Source organism: Anneissia japonica, unplaced genomic scaffold, assembly GCF_011630105.1.
Source record: "Anneissia japonica isolate Jap-2015-1 unplaced genomic scaffold, ASM1163010v1 scaffold288059_len961885_cov194, whole genome shotgun sequence".
In the NCBI taxonomy this organism is placed as follows: domain Eukaryota; kingdom Metazoa; phylum Echinodermata; class Crinoidea; order Comatulida; family Comatulidae; genus Anneissia; species Anneissia japonica.
Window position 1 is genome coordinate 265568 of NW_022740566.1, and position 22847 is coordinate 288414.

The window sequence follows — 22847 nt, forward strand, 5'->3', positions numbered from 1 at the left end:
TGTTTCCTATCATAATTTTATGATTTGTTGATGTCCATCCACATATTTTCACTTCTAATTATTATATTATTTTTTAATCATATATTTGAGTGCTAATAACAAACAACATGCTACAGTACAGTACGAAAAGTACCACAGTACAGAGTGATATTTTATCAAGCTTTTATCAATAGCTTTGTGAAGTCAGACGCATGAAGCTGGGGACAAAAACCAGATATTTGTAACAATTTATGTTGTACATAAACATTTCATTAATTGTGGTTTCTTTGATGTTTTCACAGTAATCTTCTGATACGTTTGTTTGTAATATGTATTCAGACCAGACATTTGCTATTATTTTTGAAAATCTATAAAAAAAAAACAACATAGTGTTATTATTTAAGACCCATCTTGCTCAAAGCTGAGACTCTCTGGTTTTGTGAGGGAAAATAGGATACTTGCTACTTCGCTGGTTAATGTGTAAGTGAATGCTTAATGCATTAATAGACACAATCAGCTCCCTGGGCCTTGAAAACCTCAAGATTTGCTAGCAGTACCTTTTCGAGCATTAGCAAAGTGTTTAGAAAATGTTGGGAAATCAATCCTTAAAAATTTCCAAGCAATTCAGATTAGTCAAGTGGCCTTACTGAAAGAACTCACTATAAAGAGATCTACCATGCTTTTTCGTAAACTGTGCATCGTTAGCTGTTTGTTAACTATCTATCACCCAGCAAACATCATAAGAACATGGACGATGAATGTGTCTATTAAAATGCATAACCAAGTGAGAGGTACAATGATGAGGATACAAGAATAAAAGATGGTTATTGTGGAGGGGGTATGTTTATGTGTGGTGAGGGGAGATGTTTGTGTATATAAATCGGGATTAATATTGCATAAATACCTAGAGTAGCTCCAAACAAGTATATTCCTGAAAAGCCTAAGTATGAAATAGGCAAGGAACAAAACATTGATAAGGTAAATTGGCTGTTAGTAAAAAGCGAAATAAAATTTTCAAGCAAGCAAACTACTTATATTTTCTAATAGCTGCTATATGAAGAATAACAAATTATGTTGTTAATACATACAATAGAAAGGAATGGAAAAATTCAACTAACCAATCAAACAATATGTCACATACATTAAATAGCATATACATGAAACAGAACTGCATAGATTATCGACAGTATAAAATCATGATTTTAATTGTATCCACAGTGGCAAAATATTACATATAGGTGGGCTAGAGGGAAAACACAGAAAGCACCAGTTATATACAAAGTGTACATATCTATTCTTGGGGACACACTTATGGTACCATTGGATTAAAAATCCCCAAAAGCCATAAATTCCACAGAAGAAAAAAAAACCAGTCAAATAAATAGTTTAGACCGATAACAATTATCAAGGGAAACATTAATTTTGACTATAATATAAATATGTATCTGTTTATTAGGTTTGGAGAGTTGAGTAGTCTTTCTTGTTGTAAGAGAAATTTTATTTAAGGATTGAACCCACACCTGGAAAGAGAGCATCATAACCACAAATCTGCGCATTAAAAACAAAAAAAAGAGCAGTGTTTCCAAAGCTTTATAGTTAGAGTGGACCTAATGTACAGTGACTTCCAAACTCAGCCATCAACTTTTAATGCCATGAAACACACATATCATAAATATTTAAAATTGTTTCTTTAATTGTTGATATTTATAAATTTATATTATTTCTTTTCTATTTACAATCACATCCATTCAACAGCGGGAAACCCGCCACTTACAGAATGGATCAAAAAGCTAGTGTAAAATATAAATGAGAATATTATATGAATATATATTATGTTACTAGTTGTTATGAGGGAGATTTCGCAACCTTACAAAAACGATAACAAATACATCATCTTTATTATTGTCATTCGTGCATAAAACATTCTTAACAATACATATATACGAGCAGAATATGATTGCTGATTCATTTAAAATCCATTGATCGCATACATTCTGACAGATCTGCTACTCAATGGGATGGATTGACTAAAAAAAATGATGATGTAAACGTAATCGTTTTCGTATGCTTTAGAAAACTCCCCATTATCCCAGCCAACTCCCATAACCACTTTTCCATTTAAAAAAAGAGTGAATCATCCTTATCAGAAATAATAAATTATGAATAGCTGGAATTTGTTTTCTTTCTAATTTCTTTTCAGAGCATGTGGATATTAAACATCTATAAATAGTTCTCATAAAAGCAGATGAATCTTGCTCATCATCGGATACATCCTCTCATGACAGATATTTTTATTGACACTATGGTAGGCCTAGCAGGCATATCTAAGTTAGTACCATGCATCTGAGTAGTTAATGACGAAATGTATGTTCTTCTTACCTGATACAGTGTCATTAGCATGAAATATCGGTAGGCCTAGAGCTGCTTTGATTGTGGTGTCCTTAAGTGCTAGGCCTTCAGGATACTGCAGGTGCTAAATGTATAAAATAAGATTTTATTCCTTTATGTTCAGGCTTTTTATTTTTTTTTTGTATACAATAATGTTGTAAACAAAAATTCCTACAAAGTCAATACAGGGTGCATTTAAAGTCAGGTTCCGGTGGTAAAAAAAAAAATTGATATGTTTTACATATGTATAAAGTGTATATTACATCGAAGAAGGAATACCTGTCTATATAGACCTTCAGTTTACATATCTTGACATTCTCTTTTCATTTTACATTTTGTCACAGGGCTAAAAAATTCTCATTAGGAAATTAATCAAGTGAAAAAAATAAAACACAACTTACTGCCACTGTCAAGTCGTTGGTACGAACGGCAGTCTGAGAATAGGCAACGAAGCCTGCAAATGTTTTACCCTTGTCAATCGACCATGTCTGCGCTGATGTAATCTCTGGCCTGAAATTAATACAAAAGAAAAAATAAATTTCATTCTATATATTATAAAAGGCTGATGTTATAATAGGCCCGACCTACAGTACAGTAGGCCTTTCTGAGAAATTTGGGCAAAGTGCAACCCGTGACAGTGATTTTTTTTTTTTTGCAGTCTGAGAAAATTAATTAAAAACCCTATGCGTGCAGCCCGGCAAACAACTTTGGCTAGAAAACACCTTGTTTTTTACGGCCTGACATTGATCATCTGCAAAATGAAATGTTAAAACTGAGAAGTAAGTGGTATAAAAGCAGTATATGAAGGTTGTGGGAAGCATACTGGAAACATCAAAAGTTTTTGTGTGGCCCTCTGTGTTAAATCTAAAATTCACAAATTGACCCTCCGACCGAATTTTTAAGCCCACCCCTGTACTAAACACCTTAAAAACTTCAAGATGATTATGACTTTCATTATGAAGTATGAAAGAATTACAGTATAGCAAAGAGCATTTTTTGCAGATTTTGTACACAAAATGTTCTCAATGTTTATGGAAACAACATGTGACTAACATAGAATTATGTGCGATCAGGGCAAGGAAAACAAGATTTGCTGGTCACTGTTCCATTAGCGAGGAGTCAGGATCCAAGTCTGTATACTGGATACCAAGACATGGGAGGAGGAATCCAAGACAACATATGTGGCAGAGCCAAGCCAAAGGAGGGATAAGCCGAAATTTTCAAAATTGAGTTTTGAGTACATATTATGAAACTACTGTAGACATTATTATCTTTAAAATGAAAAAAAAAATCACTTTGATATGATGGCGAAGTTATGGGCAATCAAAGTTAGGATACTTGGTATAAGTGTATTTTGAGAAAACTGGCTTTGAAAATCAGATTTTATGTCTGCACGCTAGGACAAGCTCTCTTAAATACCATTTTTAGGGCATTTATCGATTATAAATCAGAGAAAGGTAATTTTAGGATGAAAGTTAAATGTTTAGTATGTATGTTTTAGAGATTAAAAAAAAATTTGAAAAAAATGACCGATTTTACATTTGTGCATTTATTGGAAAACTGAATGTGAGACTTATCCCTATTTTGGCTTGTCTCTGCCACATATGGACAACATACACTGGATGAGAGAAGACCTCAAGACATGAAGGTCAGAAACTGTTGCAGAGGCCACTCAGAAGGCACATCCTAAAATGAAGGGCCTTAGCAAGATGCATACACTTCATTCATTTCATATCATGCAATGTATAATAATTTCTTATTTGTTGTTTACTTACCAATTCTCTCCTGGTTTATATTCATACAGTTCCTAAAAAAAAGTAAAATTAGACAAGTTCAAATATGTACATTTTGTTGGGTTTTAAACGGTTTAACATCAAAATAAAGAATTCATTTCATAAAGAGTAAGTAAGCAAATACTGTAGCCTAATAAAACAAATCTTATAATAATAATAAAGCAGCACTTATAATGTGCCGTCTTTCTAGCGTGCTATTCCGAGGCGGACCCTTGACAAAAAAAAATCATTATATATTTATTTATTTATTTAATATATTGATTTGCTGGAAAAGCAAAACAATGAAGCTAAATTTTATATTCTGGTATATTTTATTCAATCATCATTGCATAATATATTTACATGTATTCAAAAAAACTAAAAACTCTTTTAAAATTATATTAACATTAATAACAATTTTAAAATTTCTCGGAAAAATATATATGTTTCTTCATATGGTTTCATAATAATGTAATAACACAAAAATTAAAAACCAACCGTTTCTGTTTCGTTAACGAGGTACAGCCGATAACTATCAGCATTAATGCGTGCAGCAATGCACTCAGCAAGCTCATGAAGCACAAAAACTTTGTGCGACTGATGTTGCAAATCCTGTGTCAGTTCAAACAAAAGTTTCCGCCGATCTTTTTGATGAGAACCCTGAAATGAAGAAAACTTTAAGTTCAGTTAATTTATTTTTCTCATGACTTTAACAACTCCACTCCAAAAGACAATATAAATAAATAACTAATTGGCCATCATGACTAATTGATTACAGGTAGATTCAGCATGTGATGTGCTGTAGTCGGTTTTCAATTTCTGAGAGTATTACAGATAAACTGAATGACCTACATTGGATAAAAATTATTTATCTTCAATTATAACAGAAAAAAAATATTTAGAAAATAACATGGAATAAGCTTCATTAGCCATCAGTTTTGACAATTATCATTTCAAAAATAAGCAAAACATACTTGACCTTGCATGTACTAATTGCTTCCCAGAAGCATTGCAATTTCCTTTGATAAGGTATTTTGTTAGGATTCAGTTCATGATTCTAGTTTTGTAAACAATGTTTGCAGACTACGTAGGTGTATATTATTTGATCGTTGATATTATGGGTAGGTTCTTAAACTGCACATCGATCAAAGCACTCAATTTTGATTGAGATATCCTATTAGTTCAATAACTGACTACCACGACTGTTAAAAAGCAAAGTGTAATCTTCTTTTACTTGTTGCTTAGCGATAATAACAATTCGACCTGAGACATCCAATAAGTGAAAGGTAAAGTGTAATGATTCTGTGATGTTCAGAATTCTGAAACTGCAGATTTAATGGTTACCATCCATTAAGTCTGTAAACCTATTGTATCTTAAAATAGAATGTTGTACACAACTTCTTTATCAAGAACATGGACTATATTTCATTTTAAGTTTCTTAATGTTGATGACTACTAAGATGACAATGATGGCCATTATGTACATAATAATTATGAATAATGATGACAATGACACTAATGATGACAATGATGATCGTAATGAAGATGACGATGAAGATGACAAAGACGATGATCAGGCCTGGGCAAAAAATGTTTGTGCTCTCTGACTATGAAAATTGTTTTAATAAAATGCTTCCAACACCAAATGTTATCTGTACACTATATCAAACATAACAGTTTGTTTAACTTTCTCTACCAAAATGCCTCCGGGACATTCATGATTTCTCCGACCTCAGGTCACACGGTCATGCACTTTTTAACCAGCCCTAACTATGATGATGATGGAAAAGTTGTATCAATTTACCATGAATTCTAGAATTGAAAAAAGCCAAATACTGAATAATTTGAGGAATCAAAATAATGAGAATGAGCAAAAAAATATTTTTGTTGGTTTTCATTTTTGAACTCAGTCTCTGCATGCTTTACAGAGTACTTTGAAATATGATTTGAAAAATTCAACTGATGTGTAATCTGCTATCTTTCTTCATTATAGTGTAGTAGCTGATTCTAGAGCTTGGGCACGGAAAGGGTGCATACTCAATAAAACTTACCTTCCATCTCACTGATCTCTTCGAGTGAAAATCTTCTGAAAAAAAAAAAAAAAATTAAATAAAGTAATATTTTTTTTTTTTTTTTTTATTAAATAAAGTAATATTTTTTTTTTTTTTGTGCGAAATATTTTGTTATCTCCCTACTGTACCTTTCCCTTTAATGAAGCTTCTTACACTCAACTGCATATATGATCTACATGCTGGTTGTGACGTAATTGCAACAGTTAAATAATTCCTTATATCACCTATACCATAATTATTTGAATAACTATAACACAGGGTTTAGCGCCATCGAGAGAACGCAGGGACGCACAGCATGAATACCTAATCCATTTAATCGGCCTTGTCAGATGAATCCAACTCTCATCTTGGTAGGTTGACACGGAATGGAAAGACAGAGTCTTTAGCAATGCAGGTTGTCAAATTTAAATCGTATAATCACATCATGTGACCAGTCTGAATTAGACCATGGTGACAATATCTTCCATATCATTTGATATATTGTTGCTAATGATTAATTTTACCAGTTTCTTCCTTACTATGTTGCTTTAAATTCCAACAAATGTCTTTCTCATGCCTCCCTCCCATATCCTTGCTTGTTACTTTTTCAGTTGTTACCAATCTCAAGTCCATTGTCATCAAAATATTTAAAAAAAATCATTATACCAGCTTAGCAAGTCAGCTAAACTGTTGGTAGCCACTGTGTGCTGAATTGTGGAGATTTTTACATGAACATGTTCTTTTCAATTCCATCTGCTCCTCTTCTTGTGGATTGGATTGGATTATTCGGTGCAAAAACCAAGTATAGCCCACGAAAATCTATAAGACTTATTTCCAGTGGGGTCCTTATGGTGATTGGGCAGTACACCGGGAGACAATCCCCTACTCTTTTCTGAAGGCTACATTCTTTAAACGTGCACATGGACCATAAATGCACACGGGCCCAACAGATTAAACGTCTCATCCGAAAGACGGTGCGCTATTGTAACTTGTATTTCAGCCCTCCAGCTGAAACACAAGGAGAGGTAGCGATGGGAATTGAACCGGGCACCTAGAGATCTCTACGGTTCAGCGCACACACAGTGGCTACCACCAGATTAGCCGACTGAGCTAAGCTGCTCTGTTTCAGCTGCAATGCATGATGGAATAGCACACTGTCTTCCACAAGATGCATTCAAGGAGATATAACAAATATTTTATTTTCATACCTCCTTGATACATTTAAGTTGTTAGTCCAGTGCACATTTAAGTTCGTAGCCTCTCCTCAGAAACGAGTAGGAGATTGTCACCAATTCAGCAACAGAATAACCACATTAGAAATAAGTCTTCAGACTTTTGTGGGTTATCCTTTAAATATTACACACACTAAAGAAATCTAATTTGCCTTGATATCTCTTTAACCATGAATTTTATACACCTAATTATTGCCAACACATCCTTTATTCATTACTTTATAATCCCACAGGATTTTTTTTTCATTCTCCGATAGAATCACATTTCACCTGCATCTAGTTTATTTCTTTTTTTTTTCTGACTGATGGCCTAACCTTTTAAAATACATCAGCATTGACAAATTTACATATCATTTTATAAATCTATCATTATTGAGCTAAACATTTTTCATCTTAGTAAAAAATGATTTCACAATGACTAATTCTTATATTATTCCCTTTTGCATCTTTGTGATGTTATGCAAAACTATAATACTGTATACAACTGTTTTTTATGTGAGTGTTTTCTCCCAGTGTAATACAGTATCAATATTTATAAAATAAAACAATTTCTGTTAATCATCATTATCATTTATGGCTGATAAACATTTCATTACCATGTATCTTGTGAGTTTGTGTTTGTTAGCAGTAGGTTATTCCCAACAATTGCTTCCAAATATTTACTTTTATTTTGTAGAATTTATTTAGTGCACATATCCTGAAAAATCTGCTCAAGGCTCTTTTTCCCCGGTCATCGGATACAGAATCAATCAAACACAACATGCAACCTCTTCCGCTCCATGGGGAGTATTCCTAGTTATGCGTGTAATCAGCACTACTATTTCATTTCACGCTCAACATTTTTGATATGCGTACAAAAAATCATGCTGTCTTTATGTTTCAATTTAAGTCTAACCAATTGCCTCCAATCTTTAGTTCATACTTTCAAAATTTTAGTTCAATCCACAACTACAATACTAGAAACAGGAGTAACTATGTTTATAAGCGTTTAAATACTGTAACTGGCCAAAGTGATATCTCATTTCAAGATGCTAAAGTTTTGGAATGCATTACATTCGTATCTAGTTTCTTCCACCACATGAATTTCTGGTACTTATCTGTTATACTTTTTATATTAATGCATAGGCCTATATTATATTATACTATATATTTTAATTTGTCATCTCTTTGAATTAAGATTTATTTATTGGACACATTCTTATATTCAGGACCCCATAATTAAAGCTTGCTTTACAGTGGGGTACCTTTTTCACAATTATCTATTTTCATTAAAAATTCATTGTGTTTATATGTGTATATATAATCTGTTTTGTGAAATAAATATACTTGAATACTTGAAAAAAAAAATAAAAACCTCATTTGATATTTTGACCTCGGCCTCAATTTGTTATGAAGTGTCTTGCCCATGGACACAAGCAGTGTGGGCATAGGTCTTGAACCCCCGACCTTAATATTGAAAGTCAAACGCCTTACACGCTGCGCCACACGCTTCTGTAAATAGTGAACCAAGTTAATTTTTTTGCGCACTGTAAACAGGATCAACATTATGTAACGTTTTTTTGAGTTTGCAGAAGGCTCTTGATTTGGCCAAAAAAAATATATTTGTGTTGGCCACATTTTTGGAAAATCCCAAAAAATGGGTAGGTCAGTAGGAAAATTTTTTTTTTTTTTTTTTTTACAACCAAATGTGTTTTATACGCCTAAAAAGTTGAAAATACAAAAACTATACAACAATTTTGGATTCATACCATCCAGCAAAATAGGCTAGCCTTGGCCACCTAGCCTCGCCTTGGCCGCCTAGCCTAGCCAAAGCAATTCCATCCCTATTTTGCTCATAAAAAAATATTGTTCATTGTCAAAAACAATATAAAAAGCTAGAATGCCAACCCTTAATTTCATAAAATTTGGGTCGGTTGGGCATGGCCAATACAATTTTTTTTTTTTTTTTTTTGGCCTTATTGATAAATCTTGCATCAGCTTTCCTTATTTCCATCATTAGTAACACACTCCTGAAGGTTTGTGTTTTTCTAGCTATTTATTTTTTTATGCTGTTATATGCTTGATTGTATCTTTCTTTCTTACTATATAATATAGTATTTATACAACACTATTTCTAAAAGTAAAATTAAACTACCTTTGTTTTAAATATTATAAAAATTTAAAGAAACCATGACACCAGGACTGCCATTGTAATAAATAAACTGGAAAATAGATTCACTAATGGCTTATGCTTGTAATTATTTTACAACTGAACAATAATCTGTACAAATGCCCATAACAAACATATTATTAGCTTATTTAAAGTACAAAAAGAATTTTAATAAATATAGATTCCGTATTTAACAATCATTATGTCTGACTCAAATATTAAGGTCTATTCTAAAGGTTATAACCTGAAAAAATGAAGTATTGTGCAATAATGGAAAACCATCTTAACACCCTTAAGAGAGAACACTGTTTGCTAGTTGTAGCATCATTGTACTGTAGTAGCCATAGCAACTTAAAAGCGTAGCTGTTGACTTTTCTGTTGTCAGAGTTGTTACTTCAAACAGAATGGGAACATGGCCCAGAAGTAAACCCCCTTGGGTGAAAACACTGGAATTTAAGACGACTCGACTTTTTCTATCTAGATCACTCAATCAAAAGCTTAAACTGTCTGTCAAACAGGATAATAAAAGAAACGTTACTAAAAACCGCCACTTATAATTTTGAATTTGAAACGCCTTTCTAATGTACATGGTATAACAAGGTATACCAGTAGTACAGGTAGGTGAGTGAAAATAATGATGACATGCAATTTAACGAATGTTGAATTTTCCCCACTATCACTAATGAGTCAGTATAAGATAAGAACCGTGATTACAAATATAAGCAACAAAAATATAATTCTATAGTAAAGAAATCTATAAAAAAAAAAACCAGAATCACCTACAAGATTTTTTATCGCAAGTATTTTAAGGGAACATACTGAGCATTCAGTAAGGCAGGGCAAACACATCATTCCTATTAAATCTCCTGCCTGCAAAACACCATAGAATAGCACTGCAGTACCCACTACAACTTGGGAATCGGATTCAACTAAAGTCACTAAGCGCAAGCTTGGCTGTTTAGTGGTTAAGACACCAGGCTATTTATCTAGAGGTTGTGGGTTCAATTCCCACCCCAATTACTTGCGAGAATTTTGTGAATTTAGTATGAAAACATGTCAGGTAGGCCAAAAACATCATTCCTATTAAATCTCATGAAACAAAACAGCCTCGAATATTATTATACTTATAAAGTCCAAAATTATCAGCTTAAATAAGTCAAAAGGCAAGCAAGAATGCAATATTTGATGGTCATCGCACCTACTGTAACGATGGAACCATTAAAGAAAGTCAAAGAAAAACTTCAAAATTGTCTTGTGAGCTTTAATACAATATAATAGTGTTCAATAGTCAATTTTTAAAAATTACTAATTAACTTATGAATTTGGAATTACAATAGAAACTGTTTATAATTACACAGTTCATAACATTTAAAAAAATCCACAAAATGTTTAGTCTCAATTATAGGGGTGGCTTATATTATAGCACAAGTAGGAATTTGATAGAAATATAGAACGAGCAAGAAAAACAAATAAAATTTGGAAAACAGTATGTACCAAAAGGGAAATTAACGTAATGGAATGATAGCTAATTGACTGATAGATACAGAGATCATGTGCCCGGACAAACACATCAGCATACTAAAATCTTGATGTAAATTTTAATGTACAGTAATGCGATCCTGGTAATTGAATATCACGTTATAGTTATCATGTTAGATATCATGACGTTCAAAGTGAATTAGGAAAACGTGATTTGTGCCATCTTTGATACAGTTCCTATTAAATACCATAGTCTGCACAATTTAATATTGATTGACCATTATTCTCTACTATAATGACAATTACTATGTAATATCCTAGATTTACACAAACCAAAATTTAGCAAAATGTAACAAGTAAATTATGTGTGAAACTCCCTGTAATTTTGTATTGATGCTTGATGAAATGGAAGGCCAACAACATAGCAATGGGGTGTGTGTTGAAATGATATAGTTACTTCATTAGTAAACTGTAAAGAAATTTATCTTGTTGATGTACTATGGTTTACTTTAAACTACTACAATTAATATTTCTTGAGTATAATTATATATTATAATAATACCAAATATTCTGATAATGAAAAACTTTTCTTGTGTATAGTATAATATTTATTGTTATTCATTCAATATAACAAAGCATCAATTTAATTTAATAAAAATTAAAAAATCATTTCAGTTCCCAAAAGCAAAACAATAACAAAGACAAAATGGTTATGAGAATGGTTAAACAGATGATAACCTTTTAAGCTTGTAGGCTTCTTTCAGAGAGGGTCCCCACCAAAAATAGATATAGAACTATAATTAAACATACAAAAACTTTAATGTACAAAACTTAAATGTAAAATATTTTTAATTTTACAAAAAAAAAATGAAGATAAATAGAAATAGAATTATTACATATTTTACTTATTATTATACAAAAATATAAATATTATTTTAAATTTACAAAGTTACAAAATATTTATTATTTCTATTATTAATATACAATTATTAATTATAGTTGATTTAACTACTTAAATCAATTTATTTAAATCAATTCAATTTGAATGTACACCATTTTAAATTTTACAAAAATATTGAAAATATATGGAAATATAATTCAAAAGATGTGTACTGTATAAAAGGCTTTTGTTTATTTGACTTTTCAGAGGTTTTAAAACCTTCGTATTATGCAAAACATTTTTAATTACGCATAGCAATAGTGTCTCTTTCTATGATTACGTTACTATAAATAATCTTTAAGAACTTGATCCCTCAAGGAAGGACTGACCTATGTGTCAAGTTATGAAAAATGTACATATGTACAGTGATCTGTCATCCCATGTTAAAGAAATTGACATGATCAAATGTGAACAGGTTTACAATCATTACCATGCTGAATACCTGACAAATTAGGATGTTTGTAATGGTTAACTTTTTAAAATTTCCATGCTATTTAATGTAACCATATTTTTGATAAGTTGCATGGTCATGGATTGTCTCAACAGTGGTAAACAGTTGCTAGTTGAAAACCACATAAATATAACTACAGGCTACTACAGTAGCTCTACGATTTGCTGTCACATCTACGTTGTGGAGCAACCGTTGGTGAAAGTTGAAATGACCGCTACCAGCAACTGGTCAAGTGTAGGAAGGGGAGACAATAGGCTTTTAAGGCTCATATTATCATAAATTCTAGTTAAACACTACTTGAACTCTAACAGGAGATATCACAACTCACCTTTTCCATTAACTGGTGCACGATGGACATGCTGTCGTGAACTATCATGCTTTGTCGTATGCCTTGCAATCCATTTCTCTAGTTGTGATTGGTTGATATTATTCAAAACATACTCTTCCACGAAGTCTGGATTTTCATTTAGAAATGTTTTCACTTGCTCAGGCATTAATGGTTCTGAAAAAATGAATTTAAAGAGGGAAATCTGTTACGATTGTAATTAGACTTGTTGATAATGACACCTGCCTTACCATAAGCCCTTTGGCAATATCTAGTGGGGTGCGTAAGGGGATGAACTCACCCCTGCCCTTGAGCCCCCAATTCACCTCTACGTCCCTCATCATCACCCCACCCCTGCCCCCACCCCATTTCAAGACACCTAGAGGTAGATTACTTTTTTTGAACCTGTTGACAATTACTTGCTGGTAGATGACATAAATGAATATAAAGTAAAAATAAACTTCATGAATATTTGGATCCATTATACACAAACTTTGCTACACATGACCTACAAACGTAAAATCACTTTTTTTATCAGTAACAACTCATGAGTGAATCAATATTTTTTTCAATTATTGTTTGAGAAACATTTGTGCACATTACAGCAGCATCAACAGCCAACACAATTTAATGAGACCGAAACAAGGTGTGCATCATGCCAGATTGTTTTCAAAAATGATCAACAGTATACAATTTTTATTTTAAGAGATTGTATGAGTACAGTATAGTGATAATTTGTCCATATATGGGTATGATATGACATCATAATTCCCAAATATAAAAGTGTTATGACTGTATCTTGCTAGTGTTTAGAAGTGATATGACATTACCTCGCTCATATATGAACAATTCACAACAATCTGTAACATACACTTGGATAACTACTTTCAATAGATCTTCACACACAAGCAAAATGTCTGATAAAATGTACACAGCACAACACATTTTAAAATGCAGAAAAAAACATGTCTCTTTATGAGTCTTGGTGAGTGGAGTTGCCCTGCTGTCACAAGGTTTCAACCCAGGTCAGTTTTTCTACAAACACACCAACGCAACAGTTTTAAAATTTAAAATTAAGATTGCAACAAATAAATGCTGTTGGCCATCAATTCTATCAATGCTATCATTCAGTTATTATGTTAAAAAGTAATTATTAAAAGTAAATGTATGTACGTATGTTTGGAGATTGAGTAGATCAGTAGCTCTCCATGGCTCATGAAGCAAATAAAATATTGAAGTGTATAAATTGTTTTTTATGAAATAGAGGAAAATAAATCTTAGAGTTTTATAGAACCAAAACTTATGGTTAAAGTAACATTCATAAGCTATGCTCACATGCAGTACCTCAAACTATTTTGAGTTTTAATCACAAATTTATAAAATGATAAGTTAATCTACCTAACTGAATTTGACAAACTTTGTATAAATAACTTGAGCACCTTGTCGAGTTGCAACATGAATAGAATTGCGGGAAATGATGTTGGTTTCTCTTGACAATCGATGACATAATCTAGCATTCCCTTAATTATACCACAGGTGTTTTGCTTGCTGAACTTTGTTATGGTACCTAAGGCGAGACTTTTGTTATACCTTGTTTCACGAATCCGCCACCCACCAAATAAAAATAAAATTTTATTTTCGGCCAATTAGCATACCTAATGCCACAACAAAGATTTTCTTTATTCTTATTAGGCACACCGCTATCTTGAAATCTCCTCTGACAATCTTTATAAAAATTAGTTTGCGAAACAAGGTATAAAAAGAGTGTCACCTAATGTGAGGCGGGAGGCAAATGAATCATATACTGTATTCATAGTGTTAATCTATTTCATGGAACAGGCGGGGAAATTGTTGTAAAAGCCTCTGTATTTTGCTTCCAAATGAAGAGGGAAAAGCCGCATTCAGTCAACCTCGTTGTCGGCACGGATGCGCACTGCTCGTGTAAATCTGGGTATACCGTGCACAGACATCTAAGCCTAGGCTCACGTACGTTTCGCGTTGACAACCAGCTATCTAAGGAAATTAAAATGTCCGAGAGGATGACGCTCGCCGATTAGTCGGATTATCTGTCAATCAAATCTCGTCGAGACGTTAATTGTTCCTGTCAAGGGTTTTACACATCTGGTATTTGCAGCAAGCAAAAACAACTGAATGAAACTTTGTGCGGGGGAAAGGAGAACAAAAAATTATCAGATGATCTTAGGGTGCATCAAGGAACGTCAGTGTGGGTAAGCTGATGAATATAGATAGGTTGCTTTTAAAACAGAAGTGCTTTAAAAGAAAGTAGCAAGATTTTGAACTTAATGCAGGAATCAATGGGAAGCCAAATGAGATCTCGGAGAACAGGGGTGATGTGCAATCAACGTTTTGTGAATGTTATTATATGTGCAGAGGAGTTTTAAAGCCTCTGGTGTCTGTAAATTTGATATTACAGTCACCTTCAACATAAGAGTAGTTATAATATGTGCAACTATACTTTATTATCAAAGTCAATGAAAATGCCTAAAAGTGTATTTACATTGCGGTCAATTATAAATTAATTTGGTAAACTTGGACTTGCATTATCATTTACAGGTAAGCACTTAGGTTCACAACACTACGTGGGATTGATTACTCCTTTGAAATACAATATGGCAACTTGCTTACTATCAAATTTAGTAATCAATCTGAAAACCATGGCACCAACGTCACATCGCAATTACCTCAAGAATTTACAAGACATGCTACAATACTTGAGACAAACAATCATTAATGTTGGCAATGGACCTTACAATATAAGGAGCTGCAATTACTGAAGTCAATATTGATATTTTTTAATGAAACCGCATCATTATCATGGTGGTGGAAAGTGGTATCTTTGAATGTTGCTTTTAAGCGCACTTTAAGGATGTCAATAATTGTTGGCAAGCTGTCCACGTTACCATAAAATGGCTCCTTGAACAAAATTGGGGTATTCTGCATTTGTATTACTAATCTACTCTAGAAATCACCAGTATCAAAATTAATTATTTTTATTCTATTTATTTTATTCATTTCGGCAAAATACAGGACAAAAGTCGAGGATAAGCGAAAGCATAAAAAAGCTGTCACTTTTTTTATACCTTGTTTAGTGAACCCGCCACCAGCCAATAATTTTGTATAAAAATAAAATTAAATTTTTGACCAATTAGCACATCTGCTAATTGCCAAAAAAAAATGGAAATTTCAGAAAAAAAAATTATTAAGCCTGCTGCTGCTTTGAAATCTCCAAGTATATTTCTTCCTAATTATATAAATTTAAAGCATGTAACCATCCCATTACTAACCATTTTCACCAATAAGTTTTTGGCAAAACTATTACTAAAGAAGAACATAAAATTTTATTTTATTTTTTATCCGCCTGCCCTCCGCTGACGATCTTTAAAAAAAATAAGTTCGCGAAACAAGGTATAAAAACAGTGTCGCCTAAAGCTACATTACACTAGACACAATAACGACATATCATTGCGTCGTTTATATTCTTCAACACTTGGCGTACTTTTATCGTGTCATGTCGTTTTCGTTGTCGTGTTTAGTGCAAATGTAGCTTAAGGTGTCCTTCTCCCGAATTACAATTAGATAAACAAAACAAGATCAATAAAATAGATACAATATAATATTTTTACAACTGTTTTTAGTTTAAGTAGTTTTAAGTCAAATATATTTATTACTACTTCTTCGAGGAATACACTATAAAAGAATGGACTTATTATTAAAATAAATTTAAAAATGTGTGACACTTAATGATTGCTTTAAAGAAAGTTTTTAAAAAAATGTTAAATGAACCATAAAACAATTCAAATTTTAAACTTATATTGAAAAATGGGGAAAAGAAAGAAGAAAACTACTACCTTCGACCTCCATACTTTTGCATCTGATAACTGAGTTAGCAGATGCAGAAGTATGGAGGTTGAAGGGAGTAGAGGTAGATCAAAAAGTGGAAATAAACAAAGTAGAACAGGAAAATGGACTTTTTTCAAGTTTTTGATGATTAAAAAAAAAAATCTTTAATATTATTTTATTATCAAAAAGTCTGATTTTAATGCAAAGAATGTGTTCATACTCTTAAGCTCTGTCCAGACTATCAAATTTTATTTGACAAAAACCTGTGACATGCCTAAATATGGCCATGATTTATCAAAGAAAATTTGATAGTGTGAACATACATTAACTTTCATTTAGACATAAAAAGTAAGAGCAATTCACCTTTTTTTATTTCCCACTTTATTAGTTTTATGTGGCATTATCTGATCTTATATTGCATTCTAGGATCCCGTTTATCAATACAATGTGAATGAATGCACATAAAGAAAGCACTTTAGAATGGTATGACATATAGTATATTTTTACTGCTACATACTAGTGCAAAAAATATTGAGATTTTGCTTTCTTGTTTCGCATGAACACTCTTGGTGGCAGCACAGCCTGTTGCTACGGCCACAGAGCATGCGTTTGAGACAGTGGTGGCACAACTAAGAGCTGGAGAGCCTGGGGACAAACTATATGGATAAATGTGAAAATTTGTGAAAAATTTGAATTGTTTACTATTAGCATGATTATTTACTTCACTTATTATCATCATTTGATTATTTGAAGAAGAAACAACAGCAATACATTTATTTTTTACTCTTGATTTATTGCTCTGAATCCAGCGAACTGAATCCTGGGTTATGGGTACAGCAGTATTTGATCATTTAAAAGTGAGCCTTAACTGGTGACATCGTACACAAAATGTCACACTTTTCCTGGTTTCTCGCTAACGAATGAGATTGTGACAGCTCTCTGATACGATCGAATATCCATCCAGAATTCAGTTTGATGTGTTTCACTTAAAGACATGCACTTATATACTCTTGTTGTTGAACCTACGCTCTTGAAAATGCATTAATCAAACGTCACCTAAATTAGCTATTCGTATAGTCGATTAAATATTATCTATGAGTATGCAGTACATACCTTAATTAATTTGATGTTTGATGATTTTCATTTCTTTTTAATCTCAGAGAATACAGAGCCTCAAATTATGACATTGAAAACATTTGAAAGGGCATCAAATTACATTGTCATGGCAACTAACAGCAATGAAAAAAAAGCTTTTTGTTAGAGCTTTCTCGTTAGCTGTTCAATCAAAATGCTTTTTTAGGTGAAGTAATAGGTTATCGATGAGTAATCATATCATTATTTAGTACACCTTGAGCAGATATTCTGGGTGTAGTTAGTGCGACAACAACAACCACAAAATTATATACTGTAAATTGGTTTTTTTTTTTATTTTGGAAATAATGACGGCAAATTATTTAAGCCAAATTTACAGTAATCCTCGAAAACACCCATCCTTAAAAACTGAGCCTTGTTCATAGCATATAACAGGTTTTTTTGTGTCTACTGTCCAACAGGAGCCAGGGGCGGATTCAGAGATGTCTGAAAGGGGGCCGAAAGTGGGGCCACTCAGGATAGCACTACCCTAGGGGGTCCGGGATTGCCAATACAGAAAGAGTGGATGGGTTTGAGTTAAAAGTAGCAAAACAAAAAAAACTGTTCATCAGTAGGCACATGCGATGGGAGCCTATTTTATTTTTACCTGATATGACTATCTTAGAAGTGAAACATACACCTATCTGATTTAATTTCATTCCTCAATAAATCAAATTATGAAACTATAAGTTATGCCACATTTAATATCTTTATCTTAAAGTATCATTTTGTTTCTCATATCAATAAATTTTCCAGGTTTCAAGTTCAGAAATCTACACTCAAATAGTGCAGGTAAAAGATGATAAAGGTAATGTTATATTGGAAAATTAATGTACTATCATTAATATTGTTTTAGTAGATGTACAGTAGTAAAATTAGAATTCTGCCTTCCAATTAAATTAAGTTACTGTAGGTTTCAAATTCAGAAGCAGGCACTCAAATTAGTCAAAATAGTAGAAAACGTTCGCATGTACAGTACTTGCACAAAAACTGACAGGTTAGTTTACCGTAAATACTATGCCGTTGTGTATAGGTAGGCTATCAAATGATCTTTACGTTGGGATCAATTAAAGAATAATTTACCTTAATTAACAAAGTAGTAAGAATATGTCTACCACATCAAAACCTTATTGTTGGAAGCGGTCTTGTCAACTTTGTCAGGCCTACCACTATAATAATATCGATAATCAATATTATTCATATTGTCTACACTTGTTTTCTAACAGACTGCAATTTCAAGCAATACCTACATTATCTTTTACACAATAGTTTCCATAGGTCATAGGAAAATCACAAGGACAGGGTTGTAGATGAAGTAAATTAAGGGTGGGAGACAAACATTTTTGGGTGGGAGAGTGATAACATTAGTAAACTCTAAATAATAAGAGTAGACTTTAAGGATGGAAAAGTAAGTTACTGTATTAAGTGTGGGTGGAGGGCAATGAAATTAGCTTTAGACTGGGTGGAAAACTTGAAGGCTGGGTGGCCCCGCCCATCCCTGAATGGGCTTCCAGGGGCTTCATCAACCATGTAAACATCCCACCATTTTACAATTTATAGTTATAGACTTGCCCCATGATAGCAAAATGCTGAAGATAAGAGTATATTATATTGATTGATGCAGTTTTTTGCAGTACGTGCAAGAGTGTAAAATCTGTTGCTTCCATTCAAAATTGAATTCTCAAAGAAGCCTCAAAAAGGCCCCCCAAAAAACTTAATTATTAGTTTATCAGCCTTGTGCACATGTCTATGAAATGTTTTTGGTTTTTTTATTAAATAGTCTCAATCATGTTTTCCTTTCAATATTAATACTTCAGCAAAATGAAAAATTTTAAAAAAAGCCTCCCTCCCTCATCACTTTTCCAGCCTTGAAAGGGTGATAAACTTTCATATTTTTATAGGGCCTGTCTGTTAAGGCCTCTGCAAACACAGAAGTACTTGAGTGTGAGTCCGACTTGGGGCAACTTTTTTCACAGTACATTATATATTGACAATAACTTTGAATCTGAATCTTTCTTTCTCTTTCTTTCTTTATTGATATCTAAACAGGAAGTCCCACCTCAGCATGGCTGATTTTCAGGGGAGTCCTCTCACATAAAAACTTGTAAAATTCACAGAAAAAATTAGGTATTAAAAATTAGCAAGTAGGACGTCAGGGACATCACGTGAAAGCCACGACTCTGAAATAACAAAAATGTAAGGATATTTTAACACATTTTAAAAATATCTTTAATTTCATCTAATTTGGGCAAAAGACTTCTAATATTAATATGCAATAAGATAATGACTTTCCTATTAGAATTAACTAGTTTTTTAATGTCAATATAGGAGAATAACTTTTCAATTTGTAATACAAGCCATTAAAATTTAACATTATGAAAATATTGTGTTGATATGTACATAATGAAAACTTTTGTATGCATGAACGCACTTACCACAGACCCCACTAAATGTTGTATCTGCTATTCGCTTTAAATAGGGCAAAAATGATTCTAAATAAAAAACTCTGAAGAAAAAAATGATCACTGGTTTCTAAGCATTAGACAAAGATGATGAGCCACACTTGACTGTTTTCCCAAAGTTGTTGAGTGCTGTGAAGCAGACATTTAGTCTACACCAAAAACACAATAATTTCAGCCTTTTTCCTATACAATATCTTAAGGTGTTGTCAACTTTGAAAGAAAAATGATCACTCAATTTTGCATTGATTGGAAAAATATATCAATGACTATAGAGCTTAAAATATCTAGTTTTAACATCTGATCACCTCAGATTGTCAAATGAAACCATTCAATTAATATAGTCAATTTTGTTGAAAAAAAAAACATACACTGTTTTTTGTATGGCCTTAACAACAATATCTGGGTAGGACTTAGCAGAAAGGTTGATTGCCAACCAACCAGCCCTTGGCAACACAAATATTTTCAATACAGTAGGCCTATGTATCTGAAATGAATTTATACCTTACTACATAATACAGTATTTATTTAATTGCCATTGAAACTATTTTTGATACAAATAAGTCGTTCTTTCATATTGAAGTGTAGCACTAACTTGTAATATAAAACCATAACACACCATATTAAGCCTCTCCCCTAACCCATTCTTCTTTAAACACAAAAATTGACAATTGGGTTGGGGAATGGCCCTGGACTTAAACCCAATGATGAGACAGCAAACGCGATAACTAGCGCTACATACTGTATTTAGTGTATACAATGGCTCGTGTGCACTATAAAGAACCCAGTACAGTACATCCTTCAAGACGAGTAGGGGGATACCCTAGTGTACTGGAAGAGACATCCCCTGTGGTGGACGACGAGAGTTTCTGGTACCGGGTTACCAGGTAGCGCAGACATGAATGGACCCTTAGGGGTGAAAGTCATTGATCGAGTTCCTAGAACACACTAGAACACATAACAAGCACCCTGAGCATCTTATATTAGATGGATATGGCACTATATAAAACTACACTATTATTATTATACTGTAGCAGGTCTAGCCGAAAGGCATCAGAGTTTAGCCTTTAGGAGTGGGCCTTAATTAGTGAGCCCGTGAAAATCTTACCTGAAGGATACAGATAGCCATCACCAGAGTCAATGTGAACTGAGGTGTTTTGGTGTGAATGGTGATTAAAGGATGGTGCCATAAGGTATTGTTTTGTACTACCAGCTGATAATGTTGTTGATTGACCTAAATAAACAAAAAAATAGACACAAAAATTATTCATAAACGGGTGAAAAATATTATCATTAAAATTTATTTTTCACATGGACTTTTCTTGTTTATAATAATCTTCGGCTGCATTTGACAGGTTTGTTTCGTTGACAATGATTATTATTATTTTCATTCAGCTGTTTCGATAATAGACTTCGTTGATGGCAAAAATTTAAGTAAACTAGAATACGTTAATTTGCAATAAGTTATCCATGTGACCAAAACAAACATGATTGGTCAGTTTAGCAAAAACATTTGCATTAATAAAATTTAGATTAAAATTTCAGAAATAGTGATTTTATAGAATTTTGACTACACAAAGTCGAAAAATAATTGTAGGCTAATAGATTTCAAAAAATACATGAACATATTTGTCTATGATAAATCCCAACTACCACAAGCCAAAGCAACCTTGACTACGCTAGTATCAATCGCGGTAACGTTTTGTTGAGTATTTTACCATTATTCTATTCCAAAGTTTAGCCTAATTTCAAATTTCGCAAGGTATAGCACAACAGTTGCTGCTATCAACATATGTAGCAGAAGTTAACACAGGAAATGAATTTTTATGTTAATCAATACTGTACATGACAAATAAAGTTTATATCTGTACAATGTCTATTTGAAAATATTAATTTAGCACAGTCCCTTCTAGCAGTGATTGTGTATCTCCTAGCAACTGCATTAATTACAATGACATCACATAATGATTATGTTTGCTTTTATTATAACATGCAGTTCTGACATCATTGCTGGTTTGAAGTAAATTATTTTATGTAATGGCTGCACACACATAACAACACAATAATACTTTCTGAAATTTTTGAAAATTTGTAACAAACCAAGAAACACATTTACTGTAGCTCTTGGTAGACTAACAATAACATATTTACTAGAAATTGCAAACTGCAAGTGAAGTGCTGCGAAGTACAACTGCATATAAATGTTCTTTGAACAAAATTATTTATGCGATTCAAGTGAAAATAATTAATAATAAAAATATAACAAATAATATGAGACACGACCCATTGTCTATATTAGAACACTTCTCGTTGGGTAACAAAGTTGTAATTTTTCATTTTTGTCAAAAAGTGTCAATAGTGGTGAATTATGGTTTAGGTTTTTTTTTAATAAAGTTTCAAAAATTTCTAACGTATGTGGAAAATGTAGTTGATTACCAAAGGTTACAATTTTTATTTTGAAGACTGCATGGTCTAGGAAGTGTACATTTTTTATGGGGCCAGTTTCCAAGGGCGGGTTTTCTAGGGACGAGTAAACTGCCAAAGAGTGTTGCCAAAGTGCGAGCCAGCGTGTTATTTGATCACAAGTGCAAGACATCGCAAGTGCGAGACATCGCAATTGCGAGCCATGA

The 22847-nt window shown here is 32.7% G+C and overlaps 1 protein-coding gene across 2 annotated transcripts in view; it reads right to left on the reverse strand.

Moving 5' to 3' along the window:
• Window positions 1–589: 589 nt before the first annotated feature.
• LOC117118278 overlaps window positions 590–22847 on the reverse strand; it is a 29993-nt gene continuing 7735 nt past the window's right edge. Inside the window, exons 3-10 of one of the 2 annotated variants that reach the window (XM_033262841.1) lie at window positions 21326–21451; window positions 12770–12943; window positions 6191–6222; window positions 4638–4799; window positions 4143–4174; window positions 2769–2877; window positions 2359–2452; window positions 590–919 (exon numbers count right to left, since the gene is read on the reverse strand). In XM_033262841.1, the coding sequence (XP_033118732.1) occupies window positions 804–919; window positions 2359–2452; window positions 2769–2877; window positions 4143–4174; window positions 4638–4799; window positions 6191–6222; window positions 12770–12943; window positions 21326–21451 (845 nt within the window). In that variant the 3' untranslated portion in view covers window positions 590–803. Of the gene's footprint in view, window positions 920–2358; window positions 2453–2768; window positions 2878–4142; window positions 4175–4637; window positions 4800–6190; window positions 6226–12769; window positions 12944–21325; window positions 21452–22847 lie in introns of both variants that reach the window. The other variant, XM_033262840.1, reaches the window with a different exon arrangement.